The 21645-nt window shown below is 43.1% G+C and overlaps 1 protein-coding gene across 2 annotated transcripts in view; it reads left to right on the top strand.

Annotated features, from left to right (window-relative positions):
• Positions 1-21142, top strand: part of NIBAN1 (niban apoptosis regulator 1) — a 169517-nt gene extending 148375 nt beyond the window's left edge. The window contains exons 12-15 of one of the 2 annotated variants that reach the window (XR_014247290.1): positions 1896-2003; positions 5854-5965; positions 7660-14057; positions 20806-21142. Coding sequence is in view for 1 of the 2 variants with exons in the window: in XM_082401497.1 (XP_082257623.1) it covers positions 1896-2003; positions 5854-5965; positions 7660-8795 (1356 nt within the window). In the remaining variant the exon portion in view is untranslated. Of the gene's footprint in view, positions 1-1895; positions 2004-5853; positions 5966-7659 lie in introns of both variants that reach the window. The other variant, XM_082401497.1, reaches the window with a different exon arrangement.
• Positions 21143-21645: the final 503 nt, after the last annotated feature.

A 21645-nucleotide genomic window follows, 5' to 3' on the forward strand; every position in this document is an offset into this window, starting at 1 on the left:
CGATCCCTGGCCCAGGAAGATCCCACATGCTGCGGAACAACTAAACCCCTGCACCACAACTACTGAGCCTGCGCTCTAGAGCCCGCGAGCCACAGCTACTGAGCCCACGTGCCACAACCACTGAAGCCTGCGTGCCTAGAGCCCGTGCTCTGCAACAAGAGAAGCCACCACAATGAGAAGCCCGCGCACCGCAACGGAGAGTAGCCCCGTTCGCCGCAACTGCAGAAAGCCCGCGCGCAACAACAAAGACCCAACGCAGCCAAGATAAATTTTTAAAAAAAACCTGTTTCATTTGATCTTCACAAGAACTTGTGAGATCATTGAAATATGTCTCCATTGTAGAGATGAGGAAACTGACTTCCTAAGATATCACATGACTTACGTAAGCTCAACAGGCTAGTCCGTGGTGAGCTTAGAGCTAAAACTATCCCTAAGCCTAGTCCACTAAATTTTTATTACCTACTTTCCCTAAGCAGGGCTTTGGAACAGAAGATCAAAGTCTCACAGAGCCTAGGAGGTGGTCCCTGAATTTCAGACCTGATCTTAATGCCTCACAGGCAGTAGGAAACTCTGACAACCAAATCATTGAGATTAAAAGCAATATTTGTCACGGTAACACACAAAATAATGAACCTGCCATTGAGAAAGAAAAGATAGTCTCAATGTCAACGCCACCTGCCACATCAACACAATTTTTTTTAATTATGCGCTTTTATTTTATTTATTTATTTATTTATTTTAACAGAACTTATATCTTTATTTATTTATTTATTTTTGGCTGTGTTGGGTCTTCGTTTCTGTGCGAGGGCTTTCTCTAGTTGCGGCAAGTGGGGGCCACTCTTCTTCACGGTGCGCGGGCCTCTCACTATCGCGGCCTCTCTTGTTGCGGAGCACAGGCTCCAGACGCGCAGGCTCAGTAGTTGTGGCTCACGGGCCCAGCTGCTCCGTGGCATGTGGGATCCTCCCAGACCAGGGCTCGAACCCGTGTCCCCTGCATTGGCAGGCAGATTCTCAACCACTGCGCCACCAGGGAAGCCCCACATCAACACAATTTTTACCTCTCAGGACAGTCCATCTCTTCCCTGGACACTTTTAACTACAAGAACATACTTCCTAATGCTAAGCCAAAGTTCTCACCACTGGTATTTCTAGTTCTACCCTCTTTGTTCATGTCCTTCTTCCACATGGTAGCCTTTGATTGTTTGAATAGAGCTATGATTTTGCCCCAAGTTATTATCTCCAGTATAAATCTCTTTAACCATTCTTTATTTGGCCTGACCATTCTGCTCACATGCCTGTGACTATGCGCCAGCTTGTCTGTGCCTTCCCCACTTTAAAGCAACACCTAAAACCAAACCCTGGTCTCTAGGTTTGGATGTTCCATGTAGAAAAGAGTGAATCATCATCTTTCCAGTTCCAGATACTGCACTTCTTTGGTTAACATGCCATGGTGTTAATGTAGCTGTGAGCCAGATGCTCTCTTTCCTTGCGGAAATCGTTACAACCTACCAATCCTGCTTTCAGGATGTAGAGTGAAGGAAGGAGATGATCACGACTCCCATGGACCAACTCAGGACAGGGGTGATGAAATAGTAACTCATCCCCCAGTTCTGTCTTCAACTTTCTAACACAGAAGTCCCTGTTTTTTTTATCTTACCTCAGTTTTCACATGTGTAAGAGGGGAGGGTAAGATGGGTCATTATCAGTCATAACCTTTACTTAGAGTGTGAGAGAACTGCACAGAAAGATCTCTGAAACCTTGGAACACCACAAGGGTCCTCAGAAATTAGGGGGGGAAAGGGAGATGAAGTGAGTAGCTGAGTTTTTTGTTTAAGCAAAAGTGAACAGATTGTAATGTTGCTATTTAGCCTATGTTTCTATCTCTGTATTGACAGCAATATGATTATGACAGCAGCACCATCCGGAAGAGGATATTTCAAGAGGCGCTGGTTCAAATCACACTTCCCACCGTGCAGAAGGCACTGGCGTCCGTGTGCAAACCAGTAAGGGGATGGGTTACTCCAGAGCCTGCTGTTGTTGCCTATGAAGTTCAAGCAAATTTTTTTGGTCATGATGTGCTTACAAACAGTATTTGACCAGGAGGGGTCAACAAACTTTTCCAATAAATAGTCAGATAGTAAACATTTTAGGCTTCACGGCCATACTGTTTCTGTTGCAATCACTCAGTTCTGCTGTTGTAGCACTGAAGCAGCCATAGATGATACATGAACAAGTGGGCAGTCTGTGTTCCTATAATACTTTATTTACAAAAACAAGCAGCTGGCTGGATTTGCTGACCCTTGGACAAGACAGAATCTCAAAGGGTCATAATCTGAGTTTGAGCCAAGTTAAAGGTTGCCATAGAATGCCTGAGGATACCAGGGTTTCCTCATTATGGTGTGACTCATAGGTCCAACGTGTCCTCTGAAACTTGACCTCTACATCCATGAAGAGACCTTAAGTAACACGATTACAGAAGGCTATTTGTTCTGTTAAATCCAGTAATGTATGCTTACTGAAATCAATGAAACTGAAGCCATTTAAAGCTGCCACGAACACTAGGCAGCCAGTGACAGCCATGATTGTGAAGATGTGACTTAGTCTGTAGAGCAGGGTCATGGATGAGCCAACTCTGGAGGCTGGGTCAAGACCCGGGTTCAAGTCCCAGCTCCTCTGTGTATGAGCTCTGGGGCTTCGGGCAAGTCACTTTTCCTCTCTCTTGGCCTAGATTTCATCAAGAAAATGGAGATTATAATACTTTGCAGTATCCTTCTTAAGACTGAGAAGGCTAGGGTGATACAATGAACATTTGATAAGTGCTTGTCATGTGCTTGGCACTTTCTATGGATTGTCTCCATGATACTCATGACAGCCCTGTGAGGAGGTACTATTTATATCCTCATTGCACAAATGAGGAAGCCTGAGGGGCTAAGTAATGGGCCCAAAGTCACAGAGCTGGGAACCACCAGAGTTTGAACCCAGATCCCACTCACTGATAACATGGTATGTACTCAGAAAATGGTATTTACTACTACCTTTACTACTGCTACATGATCTATGAGCTGGGACATTTGCAAGGCCGGCTCCCTCTTGGCACAAATGATAAAGAGCTTTTTAGAATTTAAAAAGGGCTTTCTGGCAACTTAGAGAGTCTCCAAGCATTGGAACATTAAAATCCTTTGCATGAGTTATTTTACTGCGGAAATTTCTTTGGTCATGTTTATATTCTGTAAATGCTGTTTTTCTTCAGAAAATCATGGGCATTTCTAGTACCTGGCACTTATTTCTGAGGGTACATTTCTTTCATAGAAAAGGATTTGATCAAATCAAGGCAGTAAAGAATCTGTCTATATGATTGTCTCTTGCCTGATGTGGATGGAAAAGTCCAGCCATCCAAAGGATGACTCAGTCCACCTTGGACATGTCTGCACGCAGATGTTCTGCTTATTTTTCTTTTCCAATTCCAAAGGCATTTTGGGGTCCTTGGAGCCACGTCCTCCCATGAGGGAAGAAGAGTAAGGAAAGTCCCCTTTCCAGTCTGCTCCCCTTTTTCCAGGAATCTGCAGAGTTGTACCCAATCTGTAAGAGGCTCTTGTGATTTTTAATCAAGAGAGACTGATTTCAAGAGAAAGGCCCAGCGTTTTCAGTAATGAAGGATATTGTATCAGGGTCAAGAAATTTAAAAACATCTGGATTTACAGAATGGATAAATTAGGGGAGCATCTGCTTCAGAGAAGGATTCTTTATTTTACTAAAGTGTGTTTCCCTTGGGTCTTGAAGTCACAGCTTCCAAGATCTGTGGTACTCAACCCAAGCTGCACCTTAGAATTGCCTGGGGAGATTTTTTTTTAAATTCTGATTCTCCCAGACCCACCCTCAGGGATTCCAATTTAATGGATCCAGGGAATTAAATATATGTCACGGTTTGATCAATTCAGTATAGAAGACCTGTTTTGTAAAGTTGTACACATCACAATAAGTTCCCCAAGAAATGATTCCTCTCCGCAGAATTATTTAGCTGGTTGAAAGTTTAAAGGTCTACTGTTTATTTATTCAGCAAACATATATAAAGTATGTATCAAATACGATCCAGGCGCTGTGCCAGGACAGTGTCCCTGCTGTCCTGGGGTTCACAGCCTAGAGGCAGGAACCAGGTACACAGTGGACTTTGCAATGAGCACAGCAGAAGGCTTGTGGGGAAGAGTGATAGCAGAGTTCAGAGGAGGGTGCCCAACTCTGCCTACGGGGGCAGAGAGGACTCCCCAGAGTCATGTTTTTGCCCAGTCCTGAGGGATGAATAACAAGTCAGGGGATTAAGGAGCGGAAGACCACATGGGGAGATGAAAGGTGTTGCAGACACGAGCCTGTGCCCCTCGTCTTGCAGAGGTAGAGAGAGGCACAGAGCGGTGACCTGGCTTGCCTAGGGTCCCACAGCTAGTCCAGGGCAGTGTCCAGTTCCTGGGCAGTGTTCTTCCCATGTGGCACTTTTCTGTGGGTCTGTCCTGTCTCACAGACCCTCCTGAGGTCATGGAAGCTCATGTCTCTTCAGTCCTGTGGCTTTCCCTAGGGTGGGTATAAAGGGGTCCCATTATTACCCACTGTGATCTGGTCCTGGGCTACAGACCCCCAAGTCCTAGCGCTGAGAGTTGTCTGAATGTGGTGGCTTCTGATCACCTACTGTAAATCTTCTCCCTCCAGGCAAAAGGCATTGAATCCCACTGCCAAGTCCCTGGCTCTCTAAGAACCAGGTGTCAGGAGCCCTCCTCCAGCACCATCAGGTGCAAGGATTACTGAGTTAATCACTAGGATATGATTTAATTCATTTTGATCCATGCCTTGACCTCATACCAATAACAGGCAAGCCATGTGGAGACTCTTGGAAAGCAAGAAGTGTTAAAGGATTTTGCATGATGCCTGGATTGCCTTAGATGGAATCAGTGAGTTCCAGGGCCAGTTGGAGGGAAAGAGGAGAACATTTCTGAAGAGTCCTTGACTAGAGATTCTCCACACCTGAAAAGGGGTCCCATCCTAAGAGAGTTAAACATACCTCTACTCTAGGACCCAGCAATCTCACTTCTAGGTGTACACTCAAGATAAATAAGTCCTAAATCCACAAAATCATGCACAAGAATATTCATAGCAGTTACGTTCATAACAGTCAATATCCATCAATAGGAGTATAGATAAGCAATTTTAGTTTACCCATATAATGAGTGCCATTTATCAATAAAAAGGATTGAGCTACTGCTACATGTGGAAACATGGATGAATCTCAAAAAACAAACACAAAAAAAGAATACAGGATTCCATTTATATAATTTGAAGGAACAAGAAAAACTAATCTATTGTGATAGACACAAGATCAGTGCTTATCTCTTGGGGTAGGAGGAGTGTAGACTGGAAAAGGGTATGAGGGTAATGGAAGTGTTTTCTGTCTTGATCTGGGTTATGGTTACATGAGTATATTTATACGTTTTAAATCATTGAGCTGTACTTTTAAAATGTGTGCATTTTTCTGGGTATAACTTATACCTTAGTAAAGTACTTTTGGCATTTTTAAAAAAAAGCAGAAGCAGAAGAGGGAGGAAATATTTTGGTTATGATGAAAAAAAGGAGGGCCCCAGACCCACTGACAAGGCCTTGAGACGATCAGAATCTCTGGTGTCTGCCCCCTCGAAGGGCATAGAGCATGTCCGCAGTACAGGGAATGGTGCCTGGGGAAAGGGAAGGGGGATGACCAATGCATCACACTCCAAGGGGGGATCATGAGTGACAACCGTCCTTTCCATAGCTCCTCTGAGAACTGGCATCTCATGCCTTGTCCCCTTTGTCTTCTTATCTCTTCCTCTACAGGAGCTTCAGAAATATGAGCAGTTCATCTTTGCAGATCACACCAATATGATCCATGTTGAAAATGTCTATGAGGAGATTTTACATCAGATCCTCCTTGATGAAACTCTGAAAGGTAAGGAAGGTTTCCCTGGTGCTGGAGAAAGCTCTAGATAGAGGGGAGTACCCCTGAGTGGACCCTGGGAGGCCAGCTAGGTTTTATCAACAGGAATGAAAGGGGAAGAGGAAATTGACACGAGGCGCTGGGGAGACAGGGAACAGGGACGGAAGGGACGTCCTCTGAGCAGCCATGATTTGGCTCACACTCCACTGGCCCGTTAGGTATTATTTCTCTTTCAATCCACATAAGGACTCTGTGAGATGAGATTTTTAAGCTTCATTTTTCTGATGAGAAAACTGAGGCTTAGAGAGATTAAACCCAGGGTGTCTCATGAACAGCTATCTTCCTCCAGCTGTTGCAGACGGAACAGAGGAAAAAGGGCTCTTCTTAGCCACAGGCTCACAACCCCTCCCGAGCCTGGAGCGGGTGATTCAGTAGCAGGGCTTCCCAGCTGCTCTGCTCCCTCAGCACATTCCTCACCTCCGCTCAGCTGGACAGGAAGACACTGGGCGATGACTCCGTCCTCTGTGAGTCTTGTTAAGACTCTAGCACCCAGTGTCCCATGGAATCAGCCCTTGTTTGGGATAGGAGTGTAGATAGGAAAACTGTGGTAGAAATAGGCTGGAGAGGGCCATCCCTAAAACTATAGGCCTGAAACATACCTGGTCTCCACAAAGAGCATCACCAAAACCCCTCTACAAAGAAAGCTGGCCAACCACAAGCCCCAGGGCCAAGCAGCTCATCCAGTGAGACAAGGAGTATAAAGACGTCAGCACGGTATCTGCACAAAGGACAGGCTCAGTCAAGGCCACTGATAGTCCTCCATAGCACCTTCGGGCAAATTAGAAAAAGGCTCCCTTCCTCCAGACACCTGACTGCTCTCTGTCAAAAAATTGTCACGATATACTGATTTGGTTCGAGCAGGACATGCCACTGCTGCCTGCTGGAAAATTACTACGCTGAATACCCACAGCTATGCTGTCTCTGATGTGAATGGCACCCCCTTGGGTGTGAGATCACTGGGCACTGTACAACCTGCGCAGCCAGAGGTGGAGCTGATTGTGAAAAATGTCAGCTGCTGGTGGTTATTGTTGATTTTACTCCTCTCAAGGCCTCTGGAGCTGAGTTAGAGGTACATAGGCCTTCAGTTTGGACACTGCAGGTCAACAGAGCTCTCTCTGCATGCTCAGTACTGAGGACCCATTACACTTTCAGGACTGCACTTTGAGTAAAAGCAGAGAAAGTTAAGGCCTGTCCTGCCCTAAAGGAGTTCAGTCAAAATAGGCAAACTGGAGCCACACCTACTAGCAGCTAATGAAATGTGATGGGGTCCTCCATGGGTGATACAGATCATGCTGTTATAGATTTGAGCTCCTTGAAAGCCAAGGCCATATTTTATTCATCTTTGGATTCTCAGAGCCTGTCCCATAGTCGATGTCCAGTAAATGTGTGCTGTCTGAAGAAGTAAATGAGTGAAGGAATGAATGAATGAACATTACAGAGGTTCAGGGTTTGGAACAAGTTTGTAGGCTCTGGTCATCAGGGAAGACTACCTGGAAGAGGGTGGATGTAAGCTGGAACTTGAAATTGGGAAATTTTGATGGCCAGAAAAGCTGAGAGGGGAGTTTGGCTTCTGGATAAAAATCAGAAAATCCCGGTTGGCCAGGGCAGAGTATTAACATTATGTTTTGTTTTCTGGTATCCCTCAGTGATAAAGGAAGCTGCTATCCTGAAGAAACACAATTTATTTGAAGACAACATGGCCTTGCCCAGTGAAAGCGTGTCCAGCTTAACTGATCTAAAAACTCCTGCAGGGTCAAACCAGGCCAGCCCTGCCAGGAGAGCCTCGGCCATTCTGCCAGGAGTTCCAGATAGTGAGATCCTAAGTAACGAGGTATTCCAGGAGTCAGGGGAAAAGAAACAACTGGGGGTCCCTAGTCCATTGGCCAAAGGAGAAAGCCTTTGTTTCCCTGTGCCCAGCCCGCCCCCAGATGGGGACGGGCAGGTCATCATTTCAAGCACAGATGACCCTGTTGTGAATCCTGTGGCTGCAGAGGACACAGCAGGAGCCCTGGGCGAACACTCGTCAGAGCTGGAGTTTGGAGAGACTCATGAGGGCCAAGAACCCACCCAGGAAAAGCCAGAGCCCACCTCCGCCTTGGGCTCCTTGAAAGAGCTCAGAAATTTGTTGGCAGGGACCATTGAAGTACCAGTGGAATCTGCCGCGCCTGAGATTGAAAAAGATACAAGTAAGGAGACCCTTGTTCCCCAAGAAATTGAAAAAGAAGAGGAAACGACCCAAATCTACACAGAGACCAATCAAGCAGCTGCCACTAGTCAGGTCAACGGCGAAGAAAGTGAGGCCAGTGAGAGGGAGGCCCATCCTCCCTCTCCCGAGGCTGAGGCTGATGGGGTAGAGTTGGGGGCGTCTCCAGAGGCTCAGCCAGCCTGCGGGGGGCTCAGCGAGGGCGCCAGGGGCCCAGGCCCCTTAGAGGAGCCAGCGGAGGCCGGAGAGCCCACGGAGAGGGAGCTCACGGCGGGGGCTTCCGGACTGGACGCCCTTGAAGGAGGAGGGCCCAGGTGCACTGCGGAGGCTGAGGCTATGCCCCAAGAAGGTTGCAAGTCAAGTTGTGACCCCGTCAGCCCCAGTGAGAGCCAGGTTTCTCTGGAAGAAGAGGCGGTGGGAGGGAGTCGCAGCACAGCCCAGGCGACCGCTAGCGTGGAGGCAAGGGAGAGTAAGGCTGCCCGCGTTTACGAGTGTCAGTGGGTGGTTGAGAGTGAGGCCGACACCGATAGCCGAGATTCACAGAGAGAAGATCCCCCAGAGCGGCCCTCGGAGGAGTGAAAGGGACAATTTGCCAAAAGTCTTTCTTTGCACAAACTCAGCCAAAAGGATACAGCTCAAGGATACACTTAGGGGTTGCCTGCAAGTTGTTACCAGAAAAAAAAGAAAAAAAATTATGAACTACTTCCTTAATTTGTGTAATGAAGCTAGAGGGAATGGGCGTAGAGCATGAGCGCTGAGGCAAACCTTTGTGCAGTGGAACTGTTCTGCCATGAATTACTGCTTTAGCATTTTGACAGGAATCACAAAGGTAACGGAGTGTGTTGGGTGAGAGGCAGCTGAGGGTGTCCCGGGAGGGAGGGCGCTGCGGAGAAGACAGTCGGAGCGCTCTGCACATTCTCTTCTAATGCACTTCAAGGCTTTTACATTTTTTGTAAGAATGCAAAGGCATACTGTAAATGCAGCTTCGCCGTCTACTTACTATACCAGCCTCACGGTCTCTTAAGGACTCGGCATTAGTCCACATTCAGGCTGCAAGAAAGGGAGGTGGTGAAGGTCAGTCCCCCCTGCTGTGTGCAGCCCCACAGAGCCTGAGAGATCATGCCCGAGACATCTCAGGGGAAGCTGAGCAGAAACGGAGGGAGGTTGTGGTCTGTGCAGCTGTCTGGGCCTCTTCCTAATTGTGCTATCAATTTCTTACTAATTAATCCTGTTAATTCTTGTAAATTAATCACTTTTTGGAGAAAATCAGATGAGACAAGGAAATTTCCTGGGCATGTTTAAGCCTGAAAGCATTCCAAATTAGCCTTAGACTGTGCAGAGAAAGAGCTTAGCTGAATTATCGAGCATAAAGCCTACCAATTAAACAGACATCATTTGAACTATTCTAGGCCACATGCTGTGTTAGGCACAGTCACAACAACAACAAAAAAAGAACGAAAGAAAGAAAGAAAGAAATGAAAAGATAAGGTGCTTGTCTAGTATAAATTAAAAGGCCCAAAGGAATTTAATCTAAAAGAAAAAATATGCCAATTTTCAAACCATGACAAATTTCTGTCTTTCTATTGAAACAGTCCTGGTTTATTCTCAGGAGGGAATGAAGTGAATAAAATGAATTAAAAAATAAAGAAAGAAGAAAAGAGGGAAAGAAAAGGGAACGAGAAAGGAAGAAAGAGAGAGAGAAAAACCAAGCTATAGATCATTAAGTTCCAAAGATGTTACCAAAAATGGAAATTATTTGTTCAGTTGTTCAGCAAGTTGAGTCTTATGTCCCGGGTGCTGGGATACTGTGGTGAAAATGACTCTGCTTCTTTCTCCCAGAACTTACACTTTAATGGAAATAGACGGAAATACGTCTTCTAAATGGATCATGACCTTTACCTGTTAATGTTAAAGGTGGAATGGACTTACTTGTAAAAGATTAAAAAGATGTGTCCTCTTGTCCTTCAGAAAAATACCAGATTATTTCCTGAAAGCTTTAGTCCCAGTTCCACATCTTGAAGTTTCCTTCCACAAATTTTAATATTAGATCCCAACGTATTGTCCTAAGAGCTTGTTTTGATCATCATCAGCAAGTAGCTTATATCAGTTTTTTAAAGAATTTGTCCCATAGTTTGACCATTTAACCAGGAATTAAAACGTCTCCCTCTCCACCTCTCCATGAAGAATGGCTTGGATTTCTAGGTCATAAGTGATGAAAAATAATCAGTATCAGTATCCTCTCATATTGAATTGTTTCAACTTTTTTTTTAGTGTTTAGATCCTCAGGTTTGTGAAGGATCTCACTGTACTCATTGTAGGTAAGGAAGGTGGAGGTCACTCCTGCCCTGGTCTCTGCAGTGCCCGAGCTCACTCATATCCTTGCGTTTGGCTCAGAATATTACAATTATGTTTACTTCCTGTCTCTCCAGGGGCTCCTTCTTTCAAGGACAGACACTAGGGTTTAGTCATCCTGTGTACTTCCTGCACACACAGCCTTGAGTAATGGCTCCCTTCCTTCTCAAGTCACTTTAATATCCTTAGTGCCTAACAAGGAACTGCTTGTGTCAGGCTGCTCAGGAAATGTGAGAACTGATCACCCACCACACCGCTGTGCCGAGGCTATTTGGGGCTTGCTGTCAGGCAAGGAGATGTTTTTACTTGGGCTTTCTGCCCTTGGGGAGTCTTCTCTTAAATCAAGTCCAAAGTCCAAGGGGCAGGTGGCCAGATGGTCCGATGTGCTGCCCAGTAAGGCCAGGAGCCAAAGGAGCAGTACCCAACCTCGCCAAGGACTGCCCTTCTCTCCGGGAGAATTGTGACAAGCAAGCGAGGTCAGGGCCCAGGCTGAGCCCACACCGGAGCTTCCCAGCTTCCTCCCTTTGCTCACTTCACGGCTTTTGGCACATCTTGGAAAGCTAAGAGATTTTTCCAACCCTAAATGAGAGTACCTGTCACTTCATTGGATGGATGAACATCAATCAGTGCCCTCCCTTTACCCATCCGTAGACCAGAGGCGACCAGACACCAAGTGGAAGGATGTAGCTGAGAACACAAGGAATTTTTCTGTACATATTTCACAAAAGACAAGTCCACTAGATTAAGTCCGATGATTGTTCCATTTGAAGATGGAACAGGAAATTAAAGTGCATTAAAATTTCCTTATTTGTTTTAACATGTTGAGTGGAATAGCTTCATACTACCATGAGTTTGTCTTGCTTTTAATACAGACTTATCTGTATTGCTTCAGTGGTTTCCCTGTTGGAGCAAGGTTATTGTGATTTAAATGAGCAGCGCGAAAAGCCTCTGCAGGCTGCTCTGGGGATCTCTCTTATGGGCAAATCGTTTGAAATGCATAAAACCTCAAGACATGGTCTTCAGCAAAAATTCCATGACTTTAGTTATGTTACTATTGACTTTTCACAGAGAAAGAATATTTTCCTTGAAAAATAATTAGCTTGTCATTTTTTCCTTTGCAGCTTAGAGTAAAGACAGTAGTGCCTTGCATTATGCAAACTCTCTTTTCAAAAAAAAACGTATTTTAGAGAGCACAAGGATAAGATTCCAGTTTGTCCAAAAGCTTTATAAAGAGGCTGAGTGTGAAGAACTACAGGTCTTCAGGCTCGATCTTGTACATTTTATTACAGAGATTCTCAAGTCTGGTTTTGTAACCCTCAGATTGGAGCCATTGATTTCAAAGGGTTCCGAAATTCTCTCAGACAAGTGATTTTATTTCTTTATAAAAAGCGATAAGTGATATATGCTACATAGCCATTTTAATTTGGGGAAGAGAAGGACATCACTGACTAAAACAATAATACAATTTCACTAGGTAAAAAAGTTGGCTACACGTGCCTTCTTACTTTACCATAAACAAATGGGTTTTACGATTTGCCTTCTGAAGTCTGCAACTTCAGCAGAGAAATCTACACTGTGGATTGATTTTTCTGGTCACTATAGAAAGCATATAAACTTAAAACACTTTGTAACGACATATTTACCCTGCCACGTGCCTATATTGCAATAAAATGTTTGTCCTTGAAGAAGTGTCCAATGTCATATTTATTTGGAATGGGGCTGGTTTCATCTTTTAAGCATATGTCATACTTGAGCTGAGAGGAAGAGTCCTCAGAGACAGAAAGGTGAGTCACTGTTGCTGTATTATGGAACTTTTACTTTTCTGTCATCAGGAAAGAAGCCACAGGGCAGTCACTTAATGTCAGTTGTAATTATGCTTTTAAAATGCATATGCTAATTTCTCTAGGAATTGGATTACGTCTGTAATACAGCAATGGGCAATTATTCTTGATGTAATTGAACTGCTGTTCAAACAAATTTGTTTTCAGTGGGCAACACTGAGCAAAATATTTATTCTTTCTATAATTATAATTAAAACAATATTTACTCACCAATATCCACAGTTGCTCATTCATCCATAAATTCATTCATCCAAAAAACGATGATTGTGTATGCAGGCGCTCTAGTGAGTGCTGGAGAAACAGAGGTGAACACGGTGGACATGGTCCCTGTATCAGTAACCTCGAATTCTCAGGGTGGACACGGCCAGGGAGAGCTCAGAATGGGTGGTTACTTCCTCATCTGGCATAAGCGTTGTCTATGATCTCAGCTTTAACTTTATCTACACCAACAGCTTCAGGCAAGAGAGGATGAAGAACTGGAGCAATCAAGTTTGGTGGTGATGGGGACACTGTAGCATAAGCTTCACCACTCCTGCTCCTCCTTCCATGCCAAAATTCTGGTATGCAAGAATCAGTCTCAGGGTGGCTCCTCCAGAACTTCTATTTAGGGCCAATAATCAGATTGGAATTAGGAGGGGGGCGGAATTTGAAAGTACTTTTGCATGTTTTTTCTTAGATTTTATGTTTATCTGGTGTGGCTAGGATGGAACTGACGGAGGTCCCGGGAGGGGTCAACTACAGCTTTTCTCTCCTCACAAGCTTCAAGCCCCTCCTGGTTGAACACCTCTCAACCTTTGCCACAGCCTCCCCTTTGTCAAGAATATCTGTCCCTCCCTTCCCCACCTGGCCAATTCCCACTACTTCTCCTGTAAGAGTCAGTACAAGTCAGGCCAGTTTCCCCATCCCGCTCCCACCCCCGATATCACTTTGCTGAACTCTCAGCCAAATGTACTTGCTCACTTCTGCTCATCTCCTCTCACTGCTGCAGCCATATACCTGTCCTGTGCCTTGGGGCAGAGACCCTGCCTTTAGTCTTTGAATTGTTAGCACAGCATAGGTCCCTGCATATAGCAAGTGCTCAAGAAGTGTTGAATAAATATCCCCAATCCCAGATGTAAGAGACAAGTGGAGATATAGCTGGTGATCCCTTAGCACATAATAAGGATCTGTGATGCTGGGAAGTTTACCCACCCTCAGTCTACTTAGATAGTTCTGTTTTAGTGATGGGACTTGATCATGGGTTTTTGCACACCCATCCCTCTTGTGAGGGAGCATCAGAGCCAAGTTGCCCCCAAATCAAGCTAGCTACTATGAACCACCTCCTAGTTTTCAGGAAAGTAGCCTCCACTAGGGTTTCCTGAGGTCCCTATGAGGTCAACAATGCAAAAAGTTTAAGAAGTTTACCATTGAATGGCATCCAAATCTGTGAAGCATGAGCAAATGCCTGAGAATTAATGGACAGCATCTTCCTTCTAGCAAGTCCTCTTCTTGAGGATGGCCAAGGAGCAGGGAAGAAGATGTGGTCCCTGATTTTGGGGAATTCAGTCCAGCTGGGAAATCTGGGAAGAAAATGGTGGTTCTGCAAGAAGAGGAAGAAGGGTTCTGGCAGCAGAAGTGGCAACTGAGGACTCTACTCAAGAAATTGCAGGTTTGATGGTTGAACATATTACCTTTGCCCTTTGTTTCTTACCTCTTTTATTTCTTCTCTGTCATGAGCTAAAATCCAAAATCCAGCTGCCTACAGATACCCTGAAGAAAATTTTTATCGAGATTGCTTTCTACCAGTCTCTACACACATTTCCCAGGAACCTTGAGTCCTCTGTGGAAGCTGTTCCAGACCTTCTGCAGATCCAGTGGTGCTTTTCCCCCTCTGGTCTCTACACAAAGGGGTATGCATATGTAGTAGTGAGAGCTTTCTTTGTATTAGCAATTCCAAGTGTAACTGTTGGGGTAGGAAAGTGGGTTTATGTGCTGGAGAATTTCTACAAGGCATTGGGGTGATTTTGAAGCTAAGAGCTGACGTCTCCTAGAAAGACTTCAACACCTCCTCTCCCTGCCTCACCCTCCTTTGTGCTCCTGCCCGAATCATGGGGGGACAGTTTTTTCTGCACAGTTTGAGAGGGATCATGTGAGGGAAAATGAAGGTATTTTCATTTCTGTCTGCTGGACGCTTCAAGTTTTGAACTTTAAATTTTTGATTCAGATTTTAGAGTAAATGATGTTTTCCATGTACTGTCAGAATTCATTCATGGATTAATTTTTTTCAAAAAATATTTATCAATATCTGCTAATGCACCATAGACTCTGCCAGACCCTGGGAATAGTGATGAACAAAACAATCAGCCCCTGCCAGCACTACCTTCAGTTTGGGGGTTATCTTTTCTGCACTGAAATTTTCAATTATTCCATGTAAGGAAATACTCTTAATATTCATGAGCCTTTCCACCTTTCAGATCACAATTTAGAATTCTTCACGAAGTTTGCTTATAAACTTGGTTTACTTGCTTTGAAGTCCTTTATGAGAAAATTGTATGGCTGTCAACGTATTGTGTGAACTTGGGCTAACCACTTAACCTTTATAAGAATTAGTTTGTTTGTGAAATGGGAATAATAGCACCCATCACAAGGTTGTTGTCAGGATTAAAAGAGATAATGTGCATTTAAGCACAATGAATAAAAGGAGCCTCAAAGAAGTTAAGCAACTTCTGAAGGTTACACAGCTAGTAAATAGTTGAGCCAGGTGTATCATTTAGCAATCGCTACAAAATGAAACCACTCCGAAACTCAGTGGATTGAAGCAGTAAGCATTTATTATTGCTCAGAAGGCTATGGGTCAAACACCAGGTAGACGGCTCTTCTCATCCTGGCTGGCTCTCTCAACATGTGTGGGAGGTGATTGGCTGTATGTTGGTGGAGCCTATCCATTGCTGGGCAGCTGGGCTCTACTCCGTGTGGTCTCTCATCTTTCAGCAGGCTGGTTCAGGCGCATTCCTGTTGCAGAAGCCAGGAAAAGAGAGGGAGAGAAGGAAAGAGAGAGAGAGAGGCAAAAAGCTTCTTGAGACCTGGGCTCAGAACTGGTGCAACATCACTTCTGCCATATTCTATTGGCCAAAGCATGTCACAAGGCTTGGCGAGATTCAGGGATGGAAGAGCTGCAAAGTCACACACTGCATTGGGCAAGAGTTCAGGGGAGCCTTTAACTGGGGCATCAGTGCAATCAGCCTGCCTCACCAGGATTCAGATGACTTCTGTTTGATTCTAAAACGGTACTCTTGCCTCCGTAGGATACTAACTATGAACACTCACACAGAACGTTGGTCCCTCTCACATCTTTCCCCAATGTCTACGTGCTGCTGTAGCCCCACTCTCCATTAGGTGAACAAAACACAATCATTCCCAACCTTAATCCGTTGATCTATCAAAGAATCTTGATTTTTGCATTGGTTTGGAAAATGAGTCTTTTATTTAAAAGTATTTTTTAAACTTACAAACCTTGTAAGAAGAAAGGTCTAAAAGAGCTCCCCCCCCCATCTTAGCAATATATACTTTATATACTGCTTAGACTAATTATAACAAGGTCATTGGTCATGATCAACATGTTAATTATCTCAGGAGAGTGAGAAAATTTGACCTGTGACAAACAGTATATAACTTCATATAAACAAGCACCATTCTCTACAACAAACATGCCCATAACAGATGCAGTTTTCTATAGCAAATAATGGTAGTCTTCAGGAAATGTTACAGTCCTTGGGGGATAATTATAAACACACACCCACTTCTGAAGGAAAGTTCTTTTCCCTTCTCAAAAGGAAAATGAAACAAAAGTAAACCAAAATTTTAAACCAGCTAGAAACTCTTATTTCCTGCCACAAAACAATTAAGTAAGGATAAATCTTACTTAAAAGTTTATCCTACCTGGTTAGTATTCTATATTCTTTGTAACTCTAAGGTAACTGATTTGTAAATATTCCTAATCCCTCTCCTTTTCCTGTTAAAATATGATCCCCAGGATATAACATTTTAAAAGCACTTGTATCAGATTTTGCACTTTCAGCTTTCTTGCTAGAATATTGTTGTTCCTAGTGACCCATGGTTTCTTTTAAAATTTTAATGAAAGCTGAATAAAAGGTTTTGGGGCTTACAATAATTTTCCTTTACATCTTGTAGTACACCATCTCACCAAGAATGTCTTTTCTTGTCTGTCCAACACAAAGGAATGCATCAGGGCTCATATTCTGCTCCCTGCATCATTTCAAGCCTTTTTTCTCAGAATTCCTTCAGCTTTTATGCTGACAACTTTTGGCACTTAATCATGTATCACCAAGAAATTTTTAATGATTTCTAATATGTTTTGACTCATAACTTTTAGAAAAGAGGGAGTTTTCCCTGCATGCCTAGATACTCAATATATTCATAGAATCATAGACTCTCAGGGTTGGAAGATACCCTAATGTTCATCGAGTGCAAATGCTTCCATAGTGCTTGCATTTCCCCTTTAAAACCTCCTGCTAGTTGGTCATCCTCTAGAGATGGGGAAGTCACTATCTCCCAAAGGAGATCATTTTGTTTTCAGACAGCTCTGATGGTTGGAAAGCAGAAATGTTACTCTCAGGCTCCACTCCTCCTCTGCCACCATCCTTAACTATAATTTCCATCCCATGGGTCCAATTTTGTCCATCAGGGAAATACACAACGATCTAAGCTCTTTTCCTCCTGACAGATTTCAAACATCTCCAAACAACTGAGATCCCTTTTCCAGACTAAATATCCCCCAATTTGTCTCTTTTTATGTAGTAACGGCTTTGACTTCCTTTGTTGAGTCTTTTTACAGCTCAATTACAAACTAGCTCTTTGTGTTTTCCTTTCTTCTTTGAAGCTGGCTCCTCAAACCTCCCTTCTCCCTCAATAGCCTCTACCTCATAGCCTAGAACGCCTTCTCTCGAAAATCTTCTCTCCCCTAGCCCAGCCCAGTAAGGCACATTTTTGTCACTTCCTCCCTTCCTTGTTATCTTCAAAGGGAAGCAAAGAGCATTTTTTTACGGTAAAGTTTTTGCTTTCAAGCACTGTGGGAAGATACATGAAATAAAAATAAAAACTCTAAAAGTTACAAAAAAGTTAAGTCCTTAGATTTAAGTTCCCAGGTCCACCATTTTTGAGTCCTTTTGAGAAGGTAAAAGGAAGACTGGTTCATTGTCAGCCCATTACTTATTTCTAAAGGTGGGGCTCGTCAACGTTCCCACTCCACTTCTGACCGAAGCTTAGAGAAGGCCATAATGAACCCATTCCTGCAAGAAGCACCTCTGCCCAAAATGTGAATCAGGCAAAGCAAGTGCCTCAGTGGTTAAATATCTAGAAGGGGTCCCAGATTGCAAATAATCTCCACTAGATTTGTCCTACTTTTGGAAGTCTATCTCCTTTTAACATTTTATCTTTCTCCTTAGAGACCTTTTGTTGACTTCTGGGCATTTACTGATCAAAATTTTTCACCAAAAAAAAGAGGATATATAGAACAAGAGTTCAAAAAAAAATCAGGGCTAGAAATAGGGATCTGGGGGAAATAGTCCCCAGAAATAGTCAATGGCATATATTTGGTAATTGAAACTACAGAAATGATAGGATCTCCCCTGGAGAATTTATAGAAGAAAAGTGGGCTAGGAAACTTAGGGAACATCCATATTTGTAGAGCAGAAGGAGAAAATGTAACGGTCAGATAAGTGGTAAAAAGAGTAAAAGGGTATAATGACAAGCAATCAGAGGAGAAGACAACTTGAGGGAGGAAGGAGTGGTCCATGTGTCAAATACTGCAGCGAGGTCAAATAGGATAAGGCATGAAATGTGTCCACTGGCTCACGAAAAATTCACCAGTGCCTTGGTAAGACAGAAACCAGACTGTGAAGGGAGGTGAAGGTGGATACATTTCAGTTTGTCTTTGTCTGTCTTAGAGTGTGTGACCCAAAACTGAACCTGATATTCCAAGCATGGTCTGACTGGTGGCATAAAGTGAGGTCATGTCCACTTTGACCAATTCACTCTGTGTCTGGTAATGAAGCTTCAGCCCACGTTCAGTTATTTTTGGCAGTTCCCCTTACTTCACCACTCCAATGACTCACATGAAAGTAGTCTGCTTAAACCTTATGTTATTTCCATATGTGGCAGAACTAATTCATGACGTCCCATCTCATGCTTGTGCAGCTGAGTTTTAAAACTAAGTTCAGAACCTCGTTCAGCTACAATTCACGTTATTAGTTTCAGTTCTTTATTCCAAACAATGAAATATTCTTTGTCCTAACTCTGTCATCCAACATATTAGCTATCCTCCTGGCATTACGGCATCCATAAATTTGATTTATTTTGGTGTTTCCATCCAAGTTATCAATAATGTCAAGTCCCAAGCATTCAGGCAAGGGCTGGGTGGAAACTGGAAGATAATGGCTGGGTCTGAAGCCAATAACAAGTGTCTAAATGCTGACACTAGCAGGTCTGAAGCCAGGGGAGTTGGTGATTGTGGTACTAGGGGTTGTTCAAGGGGATAAGGGCAGTGGATAAATAATGGGGCAGAAGCCAGGAACTGAGCCAAATCACAACCTAGATGAGCAGATTCAATACAAAGGACAAATCTAGAAGCTATAGAAATTAAAAGAATATCTAAAGTTATAACAGGCTCAAGGGGGAAAGTGCATATACAGACACTAATTTTTGGACTTCCAGGTGGCTTTTATTTCTTCTCTTCCATGTGCAAGGGCGTTTGTCCTTTAAAATTCTAAGTGTTTTTGATAAATAAAAATATGGTACAAGACAGGTCTTCTGGCTCTTTCCTAAGTAGCTTCTCTCATGTGAAACCTTTTTTGGGTTGGCCAGGTAACCAACTACTACTAATTCACCTAACTCTACTGGTGTCTACTTCATATTTCTCTTTCTGTCCCCAAGGAGATGAAATTTTATAAGAAAAGTTAATGGGGAGCAAGAATAGTCGAGCAAAGGGGAGCAAGGGAAGGAAAAGAGAATGACTTTTCACTGGGGTTCCCATGTTGTATTTATTTTCTGTCCTGGAATTTCATCAAAGATTAGCATCAATCTTATTTTTAACACATATTAGCATAGCTAAAATGAAAACAAGGCTGAGTGCCGGGGAGGATGCAGCTAGAACTCTCATATGCTGCTGGAGGGAATGCAAAAAAGAGATGTCCACTTTAGAAAACAGTTTGGCAGTTTCTTGCAAAGTTAAACATACCCTTACAATATGACCCAGTAATTCCATTCCTAGGTGTTTACTGAAAAGAAATAAAAACTCTTGTTCACACAAAAACCTGTATGCCGATGTCTATAGTTGCTGTATTAATAATTGTCAAAAACTGGAAAACCCAAATGTCCTTCAGCTGGTGAATGAATGAATAAACTGGTACATCCATGTAATAGACTACTACTCAACAATGAAAAGGAATGCTCTACTGACATATACAATAACATGGATGAGTCTCAAAATAATTAGGCAGAGTAAAAAAAGGATACATACTGTATGACTCCTTTTATATTACAATCGGGGAAAGGAAAAACTATAGGGATAAAAATAGGTCATTGGTTACCTGCAGGTGGGGTCGTGGGAGGGACTGACTATGAAGTGGCATGTGAGGGGATTTTGGAGGGTGATGGAACTATTCTATATCTTGATTACGGTGGTTGCTCCATGACTTTATGCATTTATCAATACTCATAAAACTGTGTACTGAAAAGGGCAGACTTTAGTAGTATGTAAATTGTACGTCAATAAACATGACTAAAAAATATGTTTTAAGTGGCCCAAGTTTTCAACAATAGAGTAATTATTAAATATATTATGAAACATTTATACAATAAAGCGTTACACAGTTGTTTTGAGTTTTGTTATACTTTTTCTCTGCCCAGTAGCTTATGAAGAGCCTTTACATATGGGCAAAATTTCTCTGTTCCTAAGTTTGAAGTCACCAACTTGTTTTTCCACTTTCCCTCGCAGCTAGGGCATGGGTATGTGTTGTATGTTCCTCTAGTCAAATTCACTCTTTCAAAATTTCAGTTCAAAACAGTGGTAAGAAAAAAGAGGTGTCCATGAAAAAAATCCATTCTGCTGAGGGTGGTAGGTTTTGGCAGAGAGATATCCAGCTCTCAGAGGGGCGGTGACAGAGGGGCTAGCAGCAGCGTTCGAACTCCAAAGTCAGTGGTGCAGTTAAATTCCTGAAGCATCCCGGTGCTCTAATTTGAGCTGTATATTCCTCAAGCCGGTTCTTGGGCCCTCCAAGAGATTAACATATTTACATTGATTTAAACTTTAAATTAATTAATTTACTTAGCTAGAGTGTTGTTTGCAACCAAGAACCTCGAGTGATAGAACAATCATTAAAAATTATGTTTACAGCCAGAGCCTTACTAACATGACCTAAGACTACATCATGGATATGGCGGCTTAGACCATCATGGAGAAATGTGACGTGTGCCTGGCAATGACTTCCACACCATGAGCACATGTAGGAGGTGAATGTCCTCATCCTTGGCAAGAAGCTCTACAACAAGGTACAGCCTACATCACTCTTCTAATAAAATGGATTCCGAGTCTCCATTTAAACTGCAGGAAGAAGAGAGAGGAGAAAGAACTGTCTTCGCCTATAGGTTTCCAAACTCATAGCTGCATTGAACTTCAGAACACCGAGAAGAACCATTTAAATCTTTCTGCTGAGCTGTTTTATTTTCAAGATATCTAGGTGTACCATCCTTGAAAAGAATCATTTATAAAGAGTTTGCAACAATGTAGGAGAGGCTTAGCCATGGTTTTGAGTTTTAAAAAAAAAAAAATCACAAGGAAATTAAATATATATGTATAGGCAAAAAAGCCTGGAAGAAAATTTGCTGAAATGGAAACAGTGGCTTGGGCTGGCGAGATTTTAAATGGTTCGTATTGTCTTTTGCATCCGCCTCCCTTCTCCCCCTCCATGTTCCAAAATGAAGATGTCTTACTGTCAAAAATCAGAAAAACATGAATGATTTGAAATATCTTAAATTTGAATATAAATTCAGCAAAAATGTACTCTGTTTTCCTAGAATCCCATAAATTAAGGGATCCTTTGGGTGCATTTACTCCTAGTCTTAAGCCCGTTGACTCCCATAACTGGGAATGATATATCAGCAAAAGGGAGAAAGTCACTGGAAACCTTTGCCAAGTTAAAATTGGCCTCACAATAACCATTTGATGAGTACTGTTCTGA

The sequence above is a fragment of the Balaenoptera borealis genome (genome assembly GCF_965194805.1).
Source record: "Balaenoptera borealis genome assembly, chromosome: 1".
Taxonomy (NCBI): domain Eukaryota; kingdom Metazoa; phylum Chordata; class Mammalia; order Artiodactyla; family Balaenopteridae; genus Balaenoptera; species Balaenoptera borealis.